This window comes from Echinops telfairi, unplaced genomic scaffold, assembly GCF_000313985.2.
Source record: "Echinops telfairi isolate 266 unplaced genomic scaffold, ASM31398v2 ScPeMD7_7400;HRSCAF=8409, whole genome shotgun sequence".
NCBI classification, from domain to species: domain Eukaryota; kingdom Metazoa; phylum Chordata; class Mammalia; order Afrosoricida; family Tenrecidae; genus Echinops; species Echinops telfairi.
In genome coordinates this window covers 23,393,489-23,415,029 of record NW_022111300.1, presented here as the reverse complement: position 1 = coordinate 23,415,029, position 21,541 = coordinate 23,393,489, and the positions used below count along the sequence as shown (strand labels likewise).

Here is a 21,541-nt window from a genome sequence, read left to right as displayed (position 1 = left end):
TCAGAGGAAACCGCTTAGACTGGCCTGGATTCTTGACCCTCACGAACTCTTTTCAGTTGTTAAATTCTGTGGTACTTTGTTACATAATAGTAGATATCGAATACAGCTCAAAAGAGAGATTACTGACAGTCTCATTCCATGAATTAAATGTTTTCCGGTTCCATGGAGCTATTTTGATTCACAGTGACCCAATGACCCACATAACCGACACCCGAGCCCGGGAACACTGGCACATGTGGGTCTCTATACAGTCGCCTAGTCTACATATTGCATATGAGTAGGATAAAAGTAGTTGTCCTCTTGTGACTGATTTGTTTCACTCCGCACAATGTTTTACATAATAAATAGAATGTTCTTTAGAAGCAAGGATGGTGAGACTTCATTTTGCTTACTTTTGCTGTGTCATTAGGAAGGACCCGTGGTCAAACAAATATATCATGCTTGTTAAAGTAGAGAGTTAACCCAAAATAAATAAATAAAGAGAGAGAGAGAGAGAGAAACCTTAAAGGAGATAGACTGACACATTGGCTGCAATGGGCTCAAGCATACAAACGTGAGCAAGATTTCATTGTGTAATACATGGAGTCAGCACAGTGGAATGACCCCAGGACACTTAACGACAACGTTTCCAAAGTCCCTCGGCGTTGCAGCCTGTATCAGGACCTCATTTCTCTTGATGGTCGAGTAGTACTCCATTTGGTGTTTCTACCACTTTTTCTTCATCTGTCGCAGGACATTTAGATAATTTTTACCTTTTATTGCTTGTGAAGAACTTCTGTGAACACTGGTGGACAAATGTCTGTATTCCTGCATCCTATTCTTTGAGTATATACCCAACAGTGAAATCGGTGGATAATATGGTAACTCTATGGTTCACTTGTTGAGAACCCACCAAACTTGTTCCCTACAATTCTGCCAGCCAGGAATGAGTGTTCCAATCACTCCACATCCTTGTCAACACCTGTTGTTTCCTTTCTTTAAAAAAAAAAGAGTCATCTTAGTGTGGGTGAAACAATCTCTTATTGTGGTTTCACGTGCCTACCCTTAATGACTAATGATGCTGGACATCTTCTCATGTGCTTTTTGGACATTTGTAGTCTTTGATGAAATGCCTATCAAATTCTTTACCCCCCAAAAATTGGGTGGGGTGGGGTCGTCTTTTTATTAAATTGTAGAACTTTTTAATATATTTTGGGTATCGAATCCTTTTGACATATGTAATTCCCAAAGTTTTCTACCAATTTGTAGTTTATCTTTTCACTTTCTTGATGAAGTCATTTGTTACACAAAAGTTTTTGATTTGCTAGAGTTCAATGATCTATTTTGTCTTGTTGCTCATGCTTTCTGTGTCATGTCTACTACATATATTCTTGTTTTCTAATAAAAGGGGATCATACAATATTTGTCTTTATGGGGTTGACTTATTTTACTTAGCATTCAGTTCTTCAGATCCATCCACGTAGGTTCTCTATGACTGTGTAAGAGTCTACCCTGTGCACGCACCACCATCTTGCTTATCCATTCATCTGCTGAAGGGCACGGGACTGCTTCCTTCCATTATTTCGCTCTTGTGAATAAGCTGCTGAACATAAGTGTGCACATGTAACCTTCAGTTTTGGAGAACCATTTTTGCTTGACTGCTAGATGTGTTTTTTTCCTTTATGTCTGTGAATATGGCATCCCACTGACTCTGGCCTTGATAGTTTCTGATGAGAGTCAATGCTAATTGTATTATTTTTGAGGCATTTTCTTCACTGTTCTCAAGATTTGCTGTTTTAAATAAGTTGGCTGTGCTGCACTTAGGTGTTAATCTTTTTGTATTTTTCCTTCTTTGAATTTGTTCAGCTTCTTAGATCTGCAGATTCATGTTTTCCATTAAATTTGGGGAGTTCTCAGTGATTATTTCTTTAAATAATTTTTCTGCCCTTTTCCCCTCCTGGGTCCTCTCCTTCTGGAGGTCCTATTATATCACTGCATGTTTTTTTGGTAGACCTAATGATCTCTTATAGGTACCTAAGATTCTGCTGATTTTTTCCATTAATTTCAGGTTGGATAAACCTTATTGATCTCGCTTCAAATATATTGGTTCTTCTACAAACTCAAATATGTAATCTCCAATCTTCTGTTGAGACCCACTACTAAATTTTTCACTGCACAGTTACACCAGAATTTGAATTAGGTTTTAAAAATAATTTATATCTCTATTGATTCTGTTTGATGAATTAGTCCTGTCATACTTTAATCTAATTCTTTAAAATTATTTTCATTAGTTCTTTGAATATAGTTATAATGTCTGCTTTGCCAGATACCTTTGGAAGTCTAACATCTGAAATACTCAGTTAACCCTTCCCTGTTTTTTAGAAGTACATATGTTGACATTTGAAATACTTCATTATAGTAATAAATAATTTTGGATATAATAAATAAATTTGGATTCTGCACCAGTGTAGTTTATTCATAAGCTGATGTTTGAACAGCAATAGTGCTCAAACACATGGACCAGTAAACCTTTCACTCTGCTGATTCAAGAAGAGTTTGTTGGTTGGATGACATAAAGTTCTGAAAGCTCACTCATTTGCTCTAGCTTTTACTTTCCATCAGGCTCCCCCCTCTCTTCTCATTTCCATGTGCACCAGGGCTCACTTTACACCGGGCTGTGTGGTTACCCCTGAGCTTGTATAAAAACCTTCTGGAGATATGTGGAAACACACCAAGGCCTACTCCCATGGTTTTCACATTCTTCCACCCTCTCTGTTAAATGTCTGATTAGCTTGCTAACGTGATGCTTGCACCAACCATATGGCATGGGCAGGCCAGTTGTAATCTTCACTATCCCCTTTGGTTGGTTGCCAAGATCTCAACTATCTTAAACAATGCAAAGAGGCATGGGTGTTCCCTGTACTCTGCTCTACATAAAATGATCTCCTTTGGGCAGTGAAGCTACACTTTATAGCTTTCTCTTCCTTGGTGGAACTAACATGATACAGACAAGTGTTGGAATGGAAGCAATCCTAGGCTAAAACACCACAGACATTGTCTGTTCTTACCTGAGGCTCAGCTGTTTTTCTTGAATAGATGTTTTTCAATTTGTTGAATGCCTTTGGTCAATTCCCGGTGTCTTAAAATTGCTGCTTTTGACAAATTTGTCTAGATGTAGCATTGTTTTGAAAAGAGGATTTGCCAGACTCCTCACTTTGACATTCTATAAGTTTGATCCCCAAGAAACAAATGCTTAAAGAATGTTTTAAGGCACGTGTGTGTGTGTGTGTGTGTGTGTGTGTGTGTGTGGGCACAAGAGTGTGCTAAAGGGATAGAAAAAAAATATGAATTCTCCAATGAGTAAGCCTCTAAATTCCCAGGCCTGCTTGTTAGTGCAATTGGTAGATCTTGTTTCCTATGTAATCTCATCTGATCTTCACAACAACAAGCATTATTATTTTCATTTGAGAACTGAGGACACTGAGGAAAGTATATGCTATGGGAGCTAATTCTTAAATGTGTGAATGGAGATTTTTTTTAAAAGGTGGGGGGTGGAGACGGCCTTGTCCAGTTTTAAATTTCATTGGAGCGTTTAGATTAGCTGGCGTAAATGACTCAAAATCTCTGTGGTTTTCCACAACAAAAGTTTCTGATCTGGGATATGCCTTTACCACAGTAAAGGGAAGCAGCAGAGTTGAGAAACGGCTATGAAGCTCACATGGCATGTGTGGCATGCCATTTCTGCGCACTGAGCCGAACCTGTGATTTGGTCAAGCCATCTGATGTTAATGTGGTAGATAAACAAATTGCTCTGATAGGAAGGCACAGGATCCCCCAGCAACCAGGAAGGAGGGATACATAATCCTCTTGCAGGGAGGGGTGACAACTCATTGAAACACTAAGTCAATATATCATGCATATGCACATACTGGAATAGACGGAGCACCACAGAATGCAGACTTGAAATAGAAAGGGACTTCAAGAACCCCCATTAAATCATCAGAGAGGTCCCAAGACCCCTTGATAAATAAATCATAAAAATTACAAGCAAGCAGAGCTGCTATAAACTACACAGCAGCACCAAAACCCACATCCTGGGCAAACAGGCATCCTGTCTCAGATTCCTCTAAACTCATTTTACAGAAAACCCAGGCCCAGCCCTGTGCCATCAGGCAGAGAGAAAGGGGCCTGCCCACCATGGTCCACAGCAAGCATGTGCAACATGCCATAGGAAGTTCTGCCCTCTTATGCCAGAATTCCTTGCCAGTAGAATTCATCTTAGAGAACAATTGCATGTGCACCCTATTAACATAGCCCAGCTTATCCCAAGAAAATCCCACCTGTCCCCGGAATTTAATGAGTCTGTATAACCTCCCTGTTGCACCTTGGTAGGATGCAGGGTACAAACTCGGCCCCGTTAGCTTCATAGAGAGGAGAAGAAAGCACTGCCTAGGCCCTCCTTCTCTAATAAAACTTTGTGCGGATATTTGATGATTCTCATGGCCATTCGTGGTGAGGAGAAGGTAAGAACCCTCGTTTGTAAGTTTAGGCCAAGGAGAGTGCAGCCCCCAACCACAGGCCGAGTATGAAAAAGCTAATGACAATTAAGTTGATATCTGATATTATGGTGACTTTTCCTTTGAATCACATGCCTAAGATGACCACTCCTATAAGTCCCATGCAAGCACAGACCTTTTCTTCTGTGAGTTTAGGTGTAGATTAGAGACAGACATATCACAGGTGTCCAAAGAGCATGACACTGTCCTTGTTTTGTTTGTCAATTAGAATACTTCTGGATAGGATTAGTGAAGTTCTGGATAGCCAACAACAGCTAGAGCTTCTTATAGCAGCGTTGTTTCCACAACTTAAAAAGAACAGTATTCTGGGAGTTAAAACACATACTGTATACATCAAAGACATATTAAAACACGTAAAATTAGAATTGAAATGGTAAGGAGATTTATCACCACATCTAAATGTGATAGTTTACCAGACAACAAGAAACAAAATAATAGTCACAGAATTGAAAGCAGTCCCAAAATTCTGCAACCTTAAGCACTTAGAAAAACATCTTTTAATATAACCATTGAGAAAAGTGACAGAAACCCCCAAGAGGCATGGAAACATGTACTTAGTACTGACTTATCTTGAACATATTTGGGGGATCTAGCCAGCCTGTAACCACGAGCTACATTAAGAAACACGGGGCAAGTAATTATGGGAAAAGTGGGAAAGTGTACAACACACCAGGCCTTTGACACCATGTCAGAAGAGGAAGGCTGATTCCCACTCTCACAAAAGGCAGATGAGGGAAACGTGTGCATAAACAATGATTCCCAAATAGCAGGACAGGCACTAAGACAGAGATGGGCACAGTCCCTTTGGGAGCACATAAAGAGGGCACTTCACCACAGGGTCAATGGAGGAGGGAAGAAAAGATCAAGTCAATGTCCCTACTCCGGTTCTGTGCTCACATCAACGGGATTGAGCCAGTTCTCAGGAGGAAAGAAGAGAGGTGCTTATGTGTCACAACGACAACTTGAGAAGAGGGACCACTACCACTATTTTGTACACAAGATGAAATTTGTTTTCCTTCTTTGTGTTACTTACAAGTGGTGTTCAACTCTCAGTTTCACGCTCAGTGAAGGTAAGGTACTTTCTGAAAACATGGTTTCAAGTTTTTCTCAGGATTAAGCCAAAATGAAAATTCAAAAATAGTCCTCCTTTGGATGGTATACTCTTTCCATACACTTGGCCAATAGTTTTATTCTAATACTTGCTTCTTCTTTTCTTTTTCTCTCTTTTTTCTAAGTTTTATCCCTTAGGCTTAAGGCTAAGGGAGGCTCTGGCAAAAACTCAACAACAACAAAATCACTGGTTTAAACATAGAGCACATTAACACCTAAGGAAGTTTCTTTTGCCCCAGTATCAGAAGCGGATCGGACGCTAGGCCTCCAGCTCCGATATGTCCATTGAGTCCCCTCGTGACCATCTCTTGATTCTCAAGTCTGTAGCCCTAAGGTTGAAAGCTGGTGTTTTCACAGGCAATTAAAAGGCCCCACCTGTTCAGTTGCCATACCCTTGCAAAGTGGGTTGCCCTTCCATCTTGTGCCCTCTCTAGGAGTCTAAGTCACGCAGAGGGAGAAAGTAGAAATGCAAAAGCAAATGTCAAAACCATGATCTTCAATTCAAGTGACCATTTTCTCTAGTCTGCCCCAAAGAGCAGTGAGTGAGGACTGAATTAAAAAATTAGTGACCTCTTTCTAAGTCACTAACTGTAAGTCTAAGGTAAATGTCTATCAACCATCAAGGTAAGCCGCTACCTTATTCCCTGTCACTTTCCAGTGTGACTTTCTAGGGAACAAAACAAAAGGAAATATCTCAAATTACAATATAGCTAACAATATTCAATTCAGGCAATTCACATTTTGGCCATTTCTTAAAGTATTTATGACTTCAGAAAATTATTATTATATGTTTTTCACCAAGTACAAACTTGAAGTTTAAAACAAGAGTTCCCTGGGCCAGCCCTCCTGAGGCAGTTGTCTCTAAGTAGAACAACAACAGTACTCTTTTGGGTCAACCCCACTCTACCGCAAAACCCCAACCTGCTGCTGGCAAGTACAACTCTTAGCAAACCCGTAGTACAGATCAGAACTTTCCCACAGTGTTTCCAAGGCTATAAATCTTCATGAAAGCAGCCTGTGACATCTTTCGCTAGTGGAACAGATGATGGGTTTGAACCACCAACCTTTCTGCTAACAGCTGAGCATTTAACCAATGCACCACCGGGACTCCTTGAGAAAGGTTTCAAGAACCCCTCAAGTCTGATTTTAAGAACTTGATACGATTTCAAAGGTGAGGATATGAATTATTTTGATTCAACTTCTTAGGTTCTGCCTCCCCACCCAATGTCTTAAGATAGGAGGCTTATCTTAATCAATTTAAATATTTAAATTCATATCGGTATGAAAAAGACATCAAATATCAGTTCCTAGGGGGTATATGATGTCTTCTGAGCTCACTTTATAGCGCAAGTGGTGGGAGTTTTGTGCATTTGTCTAATAAATACCATTGGATAATATATTTATGTGATTAGCACATCTATACACTCAGAGAAGCATGTGAAACATGCCAATTTTCACTTTTATGATTCTGGAACTGTAACTGTTAGTGAGGAAAGGCGCATTAATGTTGTGGATAAGGACACTGAGCATCAAGCAGCCTGTGTGATTGTCTTCAGCAGGCAGCAGAGCACTGAGTTCTCTTCACTTCCCTGCCGTGCTTTCAAAGACCAGCCCTTCTCACTAACCGCCAGCTGGCTTCCAGTAATCGCTCCGGACTTCTGGGCCCCAGGAACAGGAGAAGGAAGAGCAACGTGGGAGGGCAGAGACAGCAACTCAAGCACAGGCTGCACTGACTGGTTTTAAAAGAACAGTCCACACTGTGAGACAATGAAAGGAACAGAAGGCGACTCTCCTCACATCTTGAGGCTGCATGAAGACCAGTGAGGGCTGAAAATGCTTACCTGTTGCTCCTGTATTTTAGTAGCCCCAAGTTCTGAGAGAGACATGCTGAGCTTCTCCTGCTGTTCCGAGAGGTATTTCTGATAGAGGCTTAAGAGTTCTTGGCATTCTCTATACTGCAGCTGAAGAGGTGAGGAGGCAAATTAAGGGAAAAAATACTTCAAAAAGGGATTCACAGTATCCATCAGTAATCATGCTTTTTCAGTTTCTCATAAATAACATCGAGAGTCAAGTGGAACCCTTCCTGGTGAGATAGCAGAAAAGCATGAGGCCTTCAGAGGAGCACAATGCCATGCATGCCAGGAGGAGACATGAAAACGAATTCACAAACACAGAAGCAATGGTCATCTGACCTAAACTCAACATTTCTCTCAAATAAAGACAAGCACAAGGACCATTTTACTTGCTAAATAAACTCAGAAGAGATCAAGGACCTAAGCATAAGGGCTAAAACCATAACTCTTAGTAGAAAAGGGACAGATCCTCCGAACTGTGCATTCGACAGTGATCTTGGATATGACACTAAAATCATGGTGATCAAAAGTAAAATAAAAGTCATCAAAGTAAAAAAAACAACTTTAGTGCATCAAAGGAAAGGACATGATCAAGCCAGTGAAAAGATAACCTAAAAAATGGAAGAAAATAGTTGGTAATCACACATGAAATAAAAGTTTAATACCCAGAAAATATCAAGAACTCCTACAACTCAGTAACAGACAAACTCCATTGGAAAATGGGAAAAGGATCGGGACACACCTTTCTCCAAAGAAGATACACATGACCAAGAAGCACATGAAATGTGCAAGGATGCTCAGCATCATTAGAAAAATACAAATCAAAACCACAATGAGATACCTACCACTTCCCACTTACTGGGTTGACTTCTTTTCTTTTTTTTTATTAAGGCAAACAACAAGTGCTTGTGAGTAACTTGAAACCCTCATCCATTATTGGTGGGACTGTAAAAAGATGCAGCTGTTGTGAAGAGCTTGATGGTGCCTCAAAACATTAAGTTGAATTACCATGAATTAATAGAATTATCATTCACAATGCCCCTGAGTTGATTCAGATGCATAGTGACGATGTAGGGCAGATAGAACTGCCCCTGTGGATTTCTGAAATTATAACTTGACAGGAGTAGAAAGTCTTGTTTTTCTCTGATGGAGAGGCTGATGGTTTCGAACTACTGATATGACCCCTCCTAATTCCACTCATAGGTATATATCCAAAAGAATTGAATGTAAGAATTGAAGTATCTAAACAGATACTTGTATACTAATGCTCATTACAGAATTAGTTACTATAGTACAAAGATAGAAACAACCAAATATCTATCATCAGATGAATGGATAAACTGTGATATATACGAGGGGGTTACACCACCCCCCAAAAAAGATTTTTTTTCCCAAAGTTATGTATTTAAATTTTTTTACACAACAACCTTATCACTTCAAAGTACTCTCCATTACACTTAATACATTTATCAAATCTGTGATTCCAATTTTGGAAACATTTTTCAAACTCATCTGTTGGGTTAGCTGACAGCACCCCTCTTGTTTTATTCTCCACCTCTTCTACATCATCAAATCACTGTCCTTTCATGTGCCTGTCCTTCATTTGTGGAAACAAAAAGAAGTCACATGGAGCACCGTCAGGTGAATAAGATGCATAGGGCAAGACAGGCAGGCTGTTTTTGCCAAAAGCTGGTGCATTGAGATGGCTGCATGAGCAGGCCCCAGTATGCCACAAATCAGGCCTTTTTTGTCATACACGGTTACGCAATCTTTGCAGAATCTCTAAATAGAAATCTTGAGTAACAGTCTGACCTGATGAGATAAACTCCAAATGCACCATGAGTCGACATTTTCAACCATTCAGGAAGTTGATGGACATCTAGAATGAGGTTTGTCATCTTGACATTTTATCTTTTTTAAAATGAGAAAACCACTCAAACACTTGAATTTTTCCCATAGTGCTGCCCTTGTAAGCTGTGTTCGACATCACAACAGTTTCTGTGGCATTTTCCCCAAATAGGTCACAAAATTTCACAGCTGCACACTATTCTCTTAAATCAGCCATCACAAAAAAACAAGGGTTGAGTGCAACTGCTTTCACAAAAAAATTCATTGTGACCAGAGAAACCTCCCAGGTGACACTACTGAGTGCACTGAGAGCAAGCTGCTTGATGCTCGCCGAAAGAGAAAAATGCCTACTACGAGAGCTCTGCTCCACTCAACACAATTCCAGTTTTTCCAGGGTTCCCCGTGTGTGTGTGTGTGTGTGTGTGTGTGTGTGTGTGTGTGATCTATATATATGCTATTACATGGATAGGCCTTGAAAACATGCAAAGTGCAAGCAGTCAGATATAAAATCACGTATTGTACGATTCCATGTATAAGAAATATTGAGAATAGGTAAATCCACAAAGAAAACAAAAGCAGATTAATGGATGTCAGATGCTGAAGAGGAGGAAGGAATAGGAATGCAGAGTACTTAATGGGTGTAGAGTCGGTTTGGTGTGATGGCAAAGTTTTGTTCTGGGTGAGGGGAATATAATAAAAATGTTCTAGAGTTAGACAGTGGAAATCGTTTCACAAGTTAGTGACTATACTGAAAACCATTAATTTATATACTTTCAAAGGGTGAATGTAATCGTGTGTGAATTACATCTCAATAGAGAGGCTATGCTAACAAAAAACAACCACTGGTTGATGTGATGATGCCTGTCTGGTAAGAACCATTGCTGCTTAATCCACATAGAAAGGCCTAACGATATTAGACATAAAAGGGTTATTATTAGGCTTCTGTCTTGTTGGTTTTGTTTGGTGTATTGTCAGTTTAGTCACTGCTTCATTAATAAAGCCATCATCAGGGACCATTCAGCCCATGTATCTCCTTGTTGTTTTTTACAGTTTTTAAGGATTAAGACATGGCAAGCTACTCTCAGGTGTCCTCTCATAGCTCCTCCAAATTTGCAAATTGCTCAATGTGAAGATCACATAGGTATCTAGTCACAAGACTGAAAGACAGACATTCTATCCGAGAGTTTTATTCTTTACCTTTTATTGCAGTAATTTCTTCCCCAGTTCCTAAATGTCCTTCAGATAATTTCTAATTGTCCTCCTTATATATGCTATTAAATTATATATATGCTGTCAGTACAAGAATTACTGTTCAATAGATTATTCTGTATAAATGCTTTTAAAACAAGTGTTCCTCATGAAGGCTGGGAAATGGTGACTAGTTTCGGTGTTCCTTAACATTTTCAGAACCTGATTCTGGACAGATAACTGTTCTAAAAAGTTTTGCCAATCATCACTACAAAAAAATACCTATTTCCTCATTATTCTCATCATAACCATGCACACACACACACACACACACACACACATGCACACACCAGCCAGAAGTAGCTTATAGAAAGAGGAGGTGGTTCTCAGTATAAGGACATATGACTTAGTTCAGAAAATAACTAATGAGAAGAGTATGCTTGAATGCTCAGCATCGTAACAGACAACAACAACAATGTCATAATGCAGTCTACATAAGCCAATACGTTTTCAGATTCCACGTAGTCTGTGTCAGACTAGGCCATTTTAAAATTTTTATGATTTTTGTCAGTAAGCTCCAAAAGACAGGAGTGATTTGTGGTGGGCCCAAGAGTATCTGCCAGCTATGAAATATATAAAAACAATGTTTTATTCTAGCTGTTACCAGAGGCAGTAATGTTTATAGCAGGTGAACATATTACCCTGGACATACAATATGAACTTAACCTGAAAAAAAAAGGCGCAATTATACAGCCCAACAGTTAAATGTCGTCAGCATTTGAAGACAAACTATAGACACATTCATTTAAACACATGCTATGTGGAAGAATATGAAAACAAGTAGACTTATCTTTTTCAATCTTTTATGTTTTCCTTAATTCACCATATTCTAAACACACACCACACAAACACACACGTGTGTGCGGGCACTCCCTTCTTCCCTAGCTCATGAGACTTCAACAATCTACCTAGAAAGATTTATCATAAGAAAATGTGAGTAGTATTTTCATTGGTTGGTTGGGAAGAGGGGTTACAATAAAAGAGAAGTTATTTTTAACTCAATCCTGGTCAAATGAACAAAAACATAGAAAATCAAATCTAAGGAAAGGTATGTACCCAGGCCTGACATACATCTAACACACAATATTATTCTGTATAACACTGCCCAACTATCATGTATGATCTGTGAAAAATATCAGGCATCATAACCTCTATCCAAAAAACATGTCTTGATAAGAGAACAAGAAAATACATATTAGTACCAAATAAGATGACATCAGAACCTAACCATCTGACAGATCACCTGAAATAGCTGATGGAAAGGAGGCAAATGTATTCCAGGCAAAGCAAATACAGCAAAATCTTAAAACCAGAGGAATGTAGATGAAGATGGTGACTCACTACACAACTCTGTCAACTTACCATCTACTTAAAATGTCCATAAAACGTTGGAAAAGAAACTTTTTTATGATGATACAGAACTTTTCTTTGTTATGACGTATTCTCTTCGCATATTCCTACTTCCAGCACCTGTGAGACTCCTGAGAGTTCCCTACAAGTCCACATTTCCTTCATCAGTGAGTCAGGTGACAAACTATGATTTGATGATACACTAACAGAAACTTGTCCTTTGAACCAAGATGAGGTACATCCAAGGCAGCAAAAAGATCAAGCAAAAAAGGCCTATAAAGATTTCGTCCAGTCATTTAATAAGTGTTAATAGGTCTCACTTACTCACTCCCTTGCCGCCACAGAGTCGATGCCAACTCAGAACGACCCTACGGGACAGGGTGGAACTGCCTCTGTGGGTTTCTGAGACTGTCACTCTTTCTGGGAGTAGAAAGCCTCATCTTTCTCACTCAGGGCAGCCGGTGATTTCAAACTGCCGACCTTGAAGTTAACAGCTCTGTGAGTAACCATTAAGCTACCAGGGCTCCCCTTTACTAGATTTAAGCACAGACTTTGGTGTCAAACATTCTTTGCTCAAATCCTGACTCACATCCCTAATAAAGACATAACCTTGAGCAAGAAAGTTCACTGACATCCACCTCTGCAGAGGGGGATACTATTGCCCACCTCATACCTTCCAGGGCAACTAAAAATAAAAATGAGATAAGAAATACTATCTTCTATTTTAAAAAAAGACACTACCAGGCTTAGAGAGAGATTTCAACAAATGAGGATAGTGTGGGCTCAGACATTTGTATAAAGATTACAGTGGAGATTAAAAATAGTAATAATAAAATGGAAGTTTGTGGTCAGTTTGCGCAGAACGGGGGAGGGCAAGGAGTAATGAAATTCCCCAAAGACGAGTCTTAAAAAAGAAGTACATAAACATCTGGTAGGTGGGCAGGCTGTGCCTCGGCTGAGAGCAAAGGCACAGAGAAGTAAAACCAATATGCTGGGTAAGAGAAGTGCAAGTAGCCCAGCAAGGGATGGTTAACCTCTTACACACAGAGCAAAATGAGAGCTAAGGCTGCCAAGACGGACAGGGGTCAGATCTTGAATGTGACACTAAGCTGTTTAGATTGTGTTCTTATCTAACCCATTGGTGTCTTACAGCCAATTTGTATTTAATAAAGATCCCTTTGGTAGGAGTACAAAGGGTGGATCAAAGTAACCAGTGAGTAGCAGACAAGAGGGGCCTAACCTGAGGCATTAGTGGTAACAAATATTGTGGTTTGTTGAAAGGGAAGACTTAAGACACTAGGCTTATGACTATGGAGCCTTGGTAGCATAGCACTGGGCTGTGATCCACAAGGTCATCAGTTCAAAACCACCAGGAGAAAGATAGGGCTTTCTACTTCCATAATGAGTTACAGTCTTGGAAACTCACAGGGGCAATTCTCCCCTTTCCTATAGGGGCACTAGGAGTCCGCATCCACTCAACGGCAATGGGAGGCTATGACTTGGTTGACAAAAGACATAACCAATAAGCAGGACCAAGGAAAGACATGCAGACTAAAAAAAGGTTGGGGAGAGGGCAGCTTTGGACACACGGGGATGTAAGGACGTCCAAAAAGGGACATTGGAATACCTGGCCTAGAATTCAGAAAACAGGAGATTTAGGAATAAACACAAGCACACGAGAGAAGAATTTACCCAGGAGTGTGTAGATTTCATTAATTCATTTGTTCATTCAACAAATAGGCTCACAAAAGCAGTTAAGAACCTAACATCTGCTACAATGCTACATGCTAGACATACAATGATAGACAAAACCAGTAGTGTCTCCCACAGGGAACTTATTGTCCAAAAAAGATGGCAGGCAATCCAGCACGTGTTTATAATGAATGATGAGAGCCTGACAGGACATTTCAGAGTGCTATGGGAGAACTTTCTGAGGGGACACACATGACTGAGGAACCAGGGAAAGTCTCCTGGAGAAAATATTAGAGGGAATTCAGCAGAGCACGACCACAGCACAGGAAGACCTTGAAAGGTAAAGCAATGAGTCAGGCCTTAACTGCTTATGAGCGGCCATCTAAGATACAAGTATTAGCCTCTTCCAATCCAGAGTATAGATGAGTGAAGAAACCGCAAACCTCAAGGAAATAATTAGTCCAAAAGATTAATGGACCACATGAACCACCACCCCCATCAACCTGATACCACAAGAACTAGATGATGCCCAGCTTCCACTAATGACCAATAGAACCAGAATCATAATAGAAGGTCCCAGGAAAAGTGAGAGAAAAATGTAGAGCAAAGTTCATATTCATAAGAAAGACCAGATGTATTGGTCTGATAGACTGATGGAACCTTTGAGACTATGGCTCTTAGGTACCCTTCAAACTCAAAATGGAACCCACCCCTGGGTGGTTTACAGCCAAATAATAAGCAGGTCTGTCAACTGAACCATACACCCATGAAGAATGTGTTCTTCAGAACCTCCAACAGGGCAGTGTTTGCACAAAAACAAAACCACGTCGACAGAAAGGGGCAGGGAGGCTGGGAGAACAGAAACAGGGTCTCCAGGGTGGAAGTGGAGAGAGTAGTGCTGACACATTCAAACAATTGCAACCAAAGTCAAGAAACTACCTCTTTTCGTTTGTAAACGTTCAACTAAGGCCCAATAAAATAAAAATTAATAATGTTGAAACTGAAAAGAGAGCAGAGCCAAATGTAACAACAACATGCAAAGGGCTGGTAAACTTTAAAGAATCTATGGAGATGCCAGTTCAAGAGAAGGAAGTAGAACCAGGAAGATGCAAGATGTTGAAGAAGACAAGAAAGGAGCATTAGAAAGACGATGCAGCTGACTGCGTCCAGTGCTGTAGAGATGCCGTGTCAGTGAAGGACTGAGAGTTGAGGGCTTTGGCACTGAGGAGGCTAATGGTGGTCCTTGCCAGGACACAGGCTTGATGTGACTTAGGTGTCCACTATTTCCTCCAACATTTAAAATGGGAGCTGAAAAGTCATCCTGTTTTCACCAGTATGGGAAGGAGTCCTGGTGGCATAGTGGTTACATATTGGGCTCCTACGTTTGAAAACACTGGGCCCTCCCTGGGAGAAAGAGAAGGTTTTCTGCTCCCAGGAAGAGTTAGTCTCAGAAAGCCTCACGAGCAGTTCTACCTGTCCTAGAGGGTAGCGCACTATGAGTTGGCATCAACTTGATGGCAGTGACTTTCCTTTCTCTTTGAGGGAGAAGCTTCACGAATGAGAAGCTTTGCTCAAGGCATCCTGGAAGAAAAACAGCGGACCATCTGGCTCAAATGCTAATGCAATCCAGTAGTCACAAGACTCCCAGGGAAATACAGAACTCAAATATTTTCACTATGATAGGCTGTCCCTTCACTCTGAACACCTATACCTTATTTACAGCAAGCCAAAATACCAAACTCATTGCCATTGTGTTGACATTGACTCATGGCGATGCTTTAGGACAAGGTAAAACTGTCCCTGCAAGGTTCCAAGACTAACTGTTTACAGAATTAGAAAGCCCCATCCTTGATAGATAGATAGATGATAGATAGATAGATAGACAGAGATACATATACCCATATATCTCTATGTATCCAGTGGTATATGTATAGATATGAATATATAAATATATAGCATTTACTACTTATTATGCTTCTAATGTTCTGTCTGCACCTAATCCTAGGAAATCCCTACAAAGCCCTTAAATTTTAGCTTTCATGTCATTTCTTCTGCCAGGCTTTCACTGATATCCTAGTAGAGTTAAGCACTTTTATTTTAGTAAATATCAAATAGGTAAAATTATTTGATCATATCATCACCAGGTGAAGTGGCCTGTGTGGTCCTCGATACCATACTCTATTCATCTTAGTTTCTCTCTAGCATCCAGCAGATGCTAACCTTATATATGTTAGAAGAGTGAATGTAGAAATAGCAATAAAGGAGTCCGTATACAATTTTATGCTAGCTTTGGGACTGTAATCAAAATGGACCATAGCTAGAGGAGCTGGTCTTAACTAACTAAAAAGACTTCTGAAACTACGGGTTCCTAAAACATTTAAAAACGTCCTAATCTCACAATATTCTCCTATGTTGAAGCAAGAGCGGTTTCTAATCATGTTACTTTCAGCATCTCACAATCACCTCCTTTTTTGAAAAAGTGTTCATCTCCTAAGAAGAAAACCAAGAATCTGAGGTTTAGACTATAGCGAAATTATCGCACGATAGAACTGTAGCGATAGTCTTGGACGAAGCACAACCACGGAAGGCTCCTCAGAGGCGGCACGCTGGGTGAGGAAGAACGTCAGCGAAAGAGGAGGGCCCTCAGCAAGGTGATGGACAGTGGCGGCCACAATGGGCTCAACCACAGTTACAATTGTGAAGATGGCGCAGGACCGGGCAGGGACTTGGTCTGTCTGAATGAGTTGGAACCAACTCCATGGGTACCTCACAACAACAATAACGTAACAGAAGAAGCTGCGAATGGACTATGGGGAAAAGAAAACGATTCCAAGATGAACCCAGTGAGCTATACGATACCGAGATTTCACGAGTGCCCCCACATTCATGCGAAAGTAGTGATCTATGCTCGAATACATGAAGTAGTGATCTGTGCTTGAATACAACCTATTGACATAAATCCGAACTTTCCCGTTTAATCAAAAGAGAGATTCAGGCAAAGCCTGGGCCAGGCCACACTTTGCCAGTTTCCTGATTAAAGGAATCTACTGGGGGAGGGGAAAAGAATCTGCAAGACAAACTGGGGAAATGAAATCTTGAGATGTATGAATGGAAACAAGGGTTAAAAATCCCACTCAGGACCTTCTGAAATGTACTAATTCTGCTCATACAAAGAGCAGCCAAAAAATGAGCCCAGGAAAGATACTTAGAGACTTTCACAGGGTCTTTGCGATTTTCAAAACATCACTGACCCTCCCCGTTTCTGGCCGTCAGAAAATAAGCTGGGGCAGACTCCGATTTGGAGCCAAGCTGCTTCAGCTTCTGTGTTTTGCCCAGATCATGAGGCCCTGTGGCTTTTTGAAGGGAGGGAAAAAACAAAAAGCACATGACAGATCCCACTTTTAATGTATCCCACTTTTTAAAATGTGATCCCACTTTTAATGTAAGGACACTAATCTAAACGTTCATATGCAGATATCCTCATAAGTAGGTTACCCATGTCCCAGAGAGAAGTTTTCTTTTCTCCTTATAAATTCTTTTTCATCTCATACTCTAAGAGGATAGACGTTTCCCAAGCATTCATGGCAGCTGTTACCGAATAGGTTGCAAAAATGTTTCTATTACTAAGGCAGGCATCTTTTCTTGCTTCTAATCTTATTAAATATTTATCATTTGTTTAGAAGTTCTACGTTACAGCTGGACCGAAAGAAGATCCCCTCCACCCTGAATTTGGAAAAGCTGCTTTAAATAAGTCTAGCTTCTTCTGAGTTAAAGGAACCGGACTGACATGGAAGAAAAGAGGTGTTATCCCAGCTCCCCGCTCTTTCCCATCACAGGAAGCTACTTGCTAAGGTGAAACTGCCTAACAGTTATTAGCACGTGCAAATTTCCAATTTCAAAAAGGGTAAATGCCTGACAATACAGGTCACGACAAATGGTCTGAACACTGATCTCCTTAGCGCCGGGGAGGCTGAGAAGTAAAGCCGAGTAGCTAATGCCTCCTGAAGCAGAGCTAACCATCCCAAACACACCGGGCAGAAAGCTTCTCAGAGAGAAGTCATCTTCCTCTGCTCCCTCACACTTCCCAAGAGAGTAGGAGAATTGTTCTCATCTTTCAGATAAAGCCCCCACAAGCTTGCCAACTGAGTTCCTGAGATACCTCCCACTCTCTATACCCCTATGCTTTCCGACTTGAACTGTTTATGCTTCTGTGGAAGCTTATTCATTTCCGAGTGGAAATGTAACCTCAGTTTAAGAGCTCCCGTAACCTTCTCTTTTCCAAACTAAGTAATCCAGACACATGCTTTTCTCATATAGTTCATCATCTTTCAGCTCTATCATTTTTGTATCTGCTATTTCTCTCTTCTTCCTCATTAGAGTTCTCTTGTAAGACTCAGACACCATCCACCAGTACCTATCTTACAATTAAATGCATCGCTCACCAGAAACATAGGGAGCCCTGGTGGTGTAGTGGCTATGGTTAGGCTGCGATCCACAAGTTCAGCCGTTCGAAACCACCAGCTGCTGAGGGAGATGAGTCACTATGAGTTGGCACTGACTTAACGGTAGTGGGTTTGGAGTTTGGATCACCAAGAACAGGTAGCTGGATGAGAGGATATGAAGAAAGCTCAGTGTAACTGCTGCTTCGATGTGGAGCTGCAGCATGTCCAAGGGATTTCAAGCTAACCATAATTCTCATTAAAACAAAATAAAATCTGTGAGGTCTTATGAGTATTTCTCATTTGACAGATAAGGAATGCACAATATAGAATGGTTAACAATTTACACCAGGATACCCTACCAGTGAGCTGGTGGGAGTACAGTCCTTGAACCACCAGCCCAATGTCTGTTTCCTTTATATTTAAATAACTTTCCTGCGGTATAGTTCACATACGATGCAACTCAGCCATTCCAAGTATACACTTCAGTGATTTTCCATATGTTTACAGATGTGTGCAACTATCACCTAATCAAGTATACAACACTTCCATCCCCTTGGAAAGAAACCCATGTCCTTTAGCTGTTTCATCCCTCTCTCCCCTTCACTGCCCAGTCCTACGCACTCACTAATCCACTTTCTATCTTCCTGTGGTTATTAGGTGCTGCCCAGTTGGTTCCGACTCAGAGCAACCCTCTGCACAACAGAAGAAAACACTGCCTCGTCCTGCATCATTCTCACCATGGGTATGTTTGAGCCCACTGTTCCAGCCACTGTGTCAATCCATTTCTACACATTTCCCTACTTGGGGCTCTCCTATGACTGGAATCATACTGTACATAGCATTTTGTGGCTAGCGGTATAGCATTGAGCTATTAACCCCAAGGTCAGCTGTTAGAACCCACCAGTCACTCCACGGGAGTAAGATGAGGCTGTCTCCTCCCATAAAGATTTAAAGCCTTGAATACCCAAAGGGGCTGTTCTGTTGTCATAGGGTGACAATTAGTTGGAATCAACTCGGAGGGTAGGTGGGTATTTTATTAAGCATAACGTTTTCAACCATGTTCTAGCATTCCTTTTCATAGCCAAAGAATATTCTATTACATGGATATGTGACATTGTGTCCCTTAGTCTACTGATGGACATTTGGGAACTTTTCACCTTTGGGTTATTAAGAATAATGTTGCAAGGAATATTTTTGTACAAGTTTCTATGTAGACACATGGTTTCATTTCTTTTGAGTACAATGTGAAATTGCTGGGTGGTATGTTAACTTTACGTGTCAATTTTTAAGGAATGGTTAGACTACTTTCCAAAATAGCTGTATCATTTTATAGCCAGCAGTGTCTGAGGTTCTGATTTCTCCAAGTCTTTGTCAATATTTACTGACAATTTTATTCTAACCATCATAGTAGATGTGAATCGGATCACATTTGTATTTCCCTGACCAATGATTTTTAAAATCGTTCCTTTGCCAATTGGTCACTTGCATATCTTCATAGGTCCTTTTAGGTCCTTTGCCCATCTTTAAACTGCTTTGTGGTGCTGAGGTGTTAGGTGTTGGCCTACTAAACACAAGACCGGCAGTTCAGAGCCGCCAGTTATTCTGCTGGAAAGAGACGAGGCTCTCTGGCCCAGCCACCTGCAATCTCAGAAACCCCATGTAGGGTTGGTATGAGGAGGAATCGCCTCAGATGGCAGTGGTGAAAGAGGGTTTTTAAATATAATCATGATAAAGATAGCGCATACATTATTTTCAAATGTTATCTTCTATTCTGTGAGCTGCCTTTTCTACTTTATTGACAGTATAATCGAAGCATAACAGGTTTTTTTCCAATTTTGATATCCAATTTGCCCTTTTTCCCCTCTTTTTTCTTTTGTTGTTTGTGCTTTTGGTTTCTTATCTCTAGAAATTCCAAATCCAGAGTCATAGAGATTTACCCCTATGTTTTCTTTTAAGAGTTCTATCATTTTTGCCCCACATTTAGTTATTTGATCAATTTTCAGCTAATTTTTTATATGGTGTGAGGAGAGAATCCCACTTAGTTCTTTCCATCTGGTTTAGTTGTCCCAGTATAATTTGCTGAGAAGAGTATTCATTCCTCATGGAATGGTCATGATATTCTTGAAAAAATTATAGACCGTAGATTATTGACCGTAGATGTGTGCGTTTACTTCTGGACTATCTCATTTTAGTTCAAGTAATTTCCTGCTGTCTTGGTTACTGTTGTATTATAATAATTTTTTTTTTAAATCAAGGGTAAGCCTGCCTGCTTTAGTTTTCCTTTTTTCAGCACTGTTTTAGCTATTTTGGCATCCTTGCAATCCCATATGAATTTTACAGTCACCTTGTCAGTTACTATAAAGAAGTCAGCCAGCTTGGATTGGAAATGTGTTGAATTTGTTGGTTGGTTTGGGAAGTATTTTCATTTTCACACCATTAAGTCTCTCAATCTATGGACACGTTTTTCCAGGGCGTTTTTCCATTTATTTTGATCTTTTACAATGTCTTTGGGTCACGTGTTGTAGTTTTAATAGTACAAGTTTTTATACTTATTTTGGTAAATATGTTTCTAAGTTTGAAAAATTTTAGATAGTATTGTGAGGGAAATTATTTTCTTAATTTCATTTTCCAATTGCTCACTGTATAAATACAATTTATTTTTGCATGCTAATCTCTAATCCTGCAACTTGCAGGCCTCATTTATTTGTTGAAGTAGTTGTTTTTTAGGTGGATTTCTTAGGATTGCCTATGTACAAGATCATGCCAAGTGAAATACAGATGATTTTACTTCTTTCTTCCCAATCTGGATGCTTCCCCACCCCATGTTTTCCCCCCTGTTCTACTATCCTGGTTAGAACGTCTAGTACCATATTGAACAGAAGTGATGAGGGAGGACATCCGTGTTCTTAATCTTAGGGAGAAAGCATGCAGGCTTTTACCACGAGAACTGATAGGCCAATGTTTGTTAAAGGGTAACATGCACAAAATCTCTGGATCTTGTTAGAAAGGAGGTTCCAACTCAATAGGCTTGAGGTGGAGTTTCTGTATCTGTAACATGCTTGCTCGTCATGTCGATGATGCTGGTCTGGGACCACCCTGTGCCTGCGCGTATCTACCAAGTGAGGTCTCTGCGACCGAGAAACACTGCCTTCGACTCCATGCCAACTCACACTAACCCTGTAGACAAGGAGAGCTGCCCCATAGGGTTTCCAAGGCTGCACATGTTTTTTTAAATCATTTTATCGGGGCTCGTACAACTTTTATCGCAATCCATACATCCATCCACTGTGTCAAGCACATTTGTACATTTGTTGCCATCATCATTCTCAAAACATTTTCTTTCTAATTGAGCCCTTGGTATCAGCTCCTTATGTTTTCCCCTCCCTCCCCTCGCTCCCTCATGAACCCTTGATAATTTATAAATTATTATTATTTTGTCATG

The 21,541-nt window shown here is 40.3% G+C and overlaps 1 protein-coding gene across 3 annotated transcripts in view; it reads right to left on the bottom strand.

The window, feature by feature from the left end:
• KIAA1328 (KIAA1328 ortholog) overlaps window positions 1–21,541 on the bottom strand; it is a 294,794-nt gene that overhangs the window by 154,666 nt on the left and 118,587 nt on the right. For 2 of the 3 annotated variants that reach the window (XM_045296079.1, XM_045296077.1), the window contains exon 5: window positions 7,508–7,635. The exons of the other annotated variant lie outside the window; for it this stretch is intronic. In XM_045296079.1, coding sequence (XP_045152014.1) covers window positions 7,508–7,635 — 128 coding nt within the window. The remainder of the gene's footprint in view (window positions 1–7,507; window positions 7,636–21,541) is intronic. 3 annotated transcript variants of the gene reach the window in all.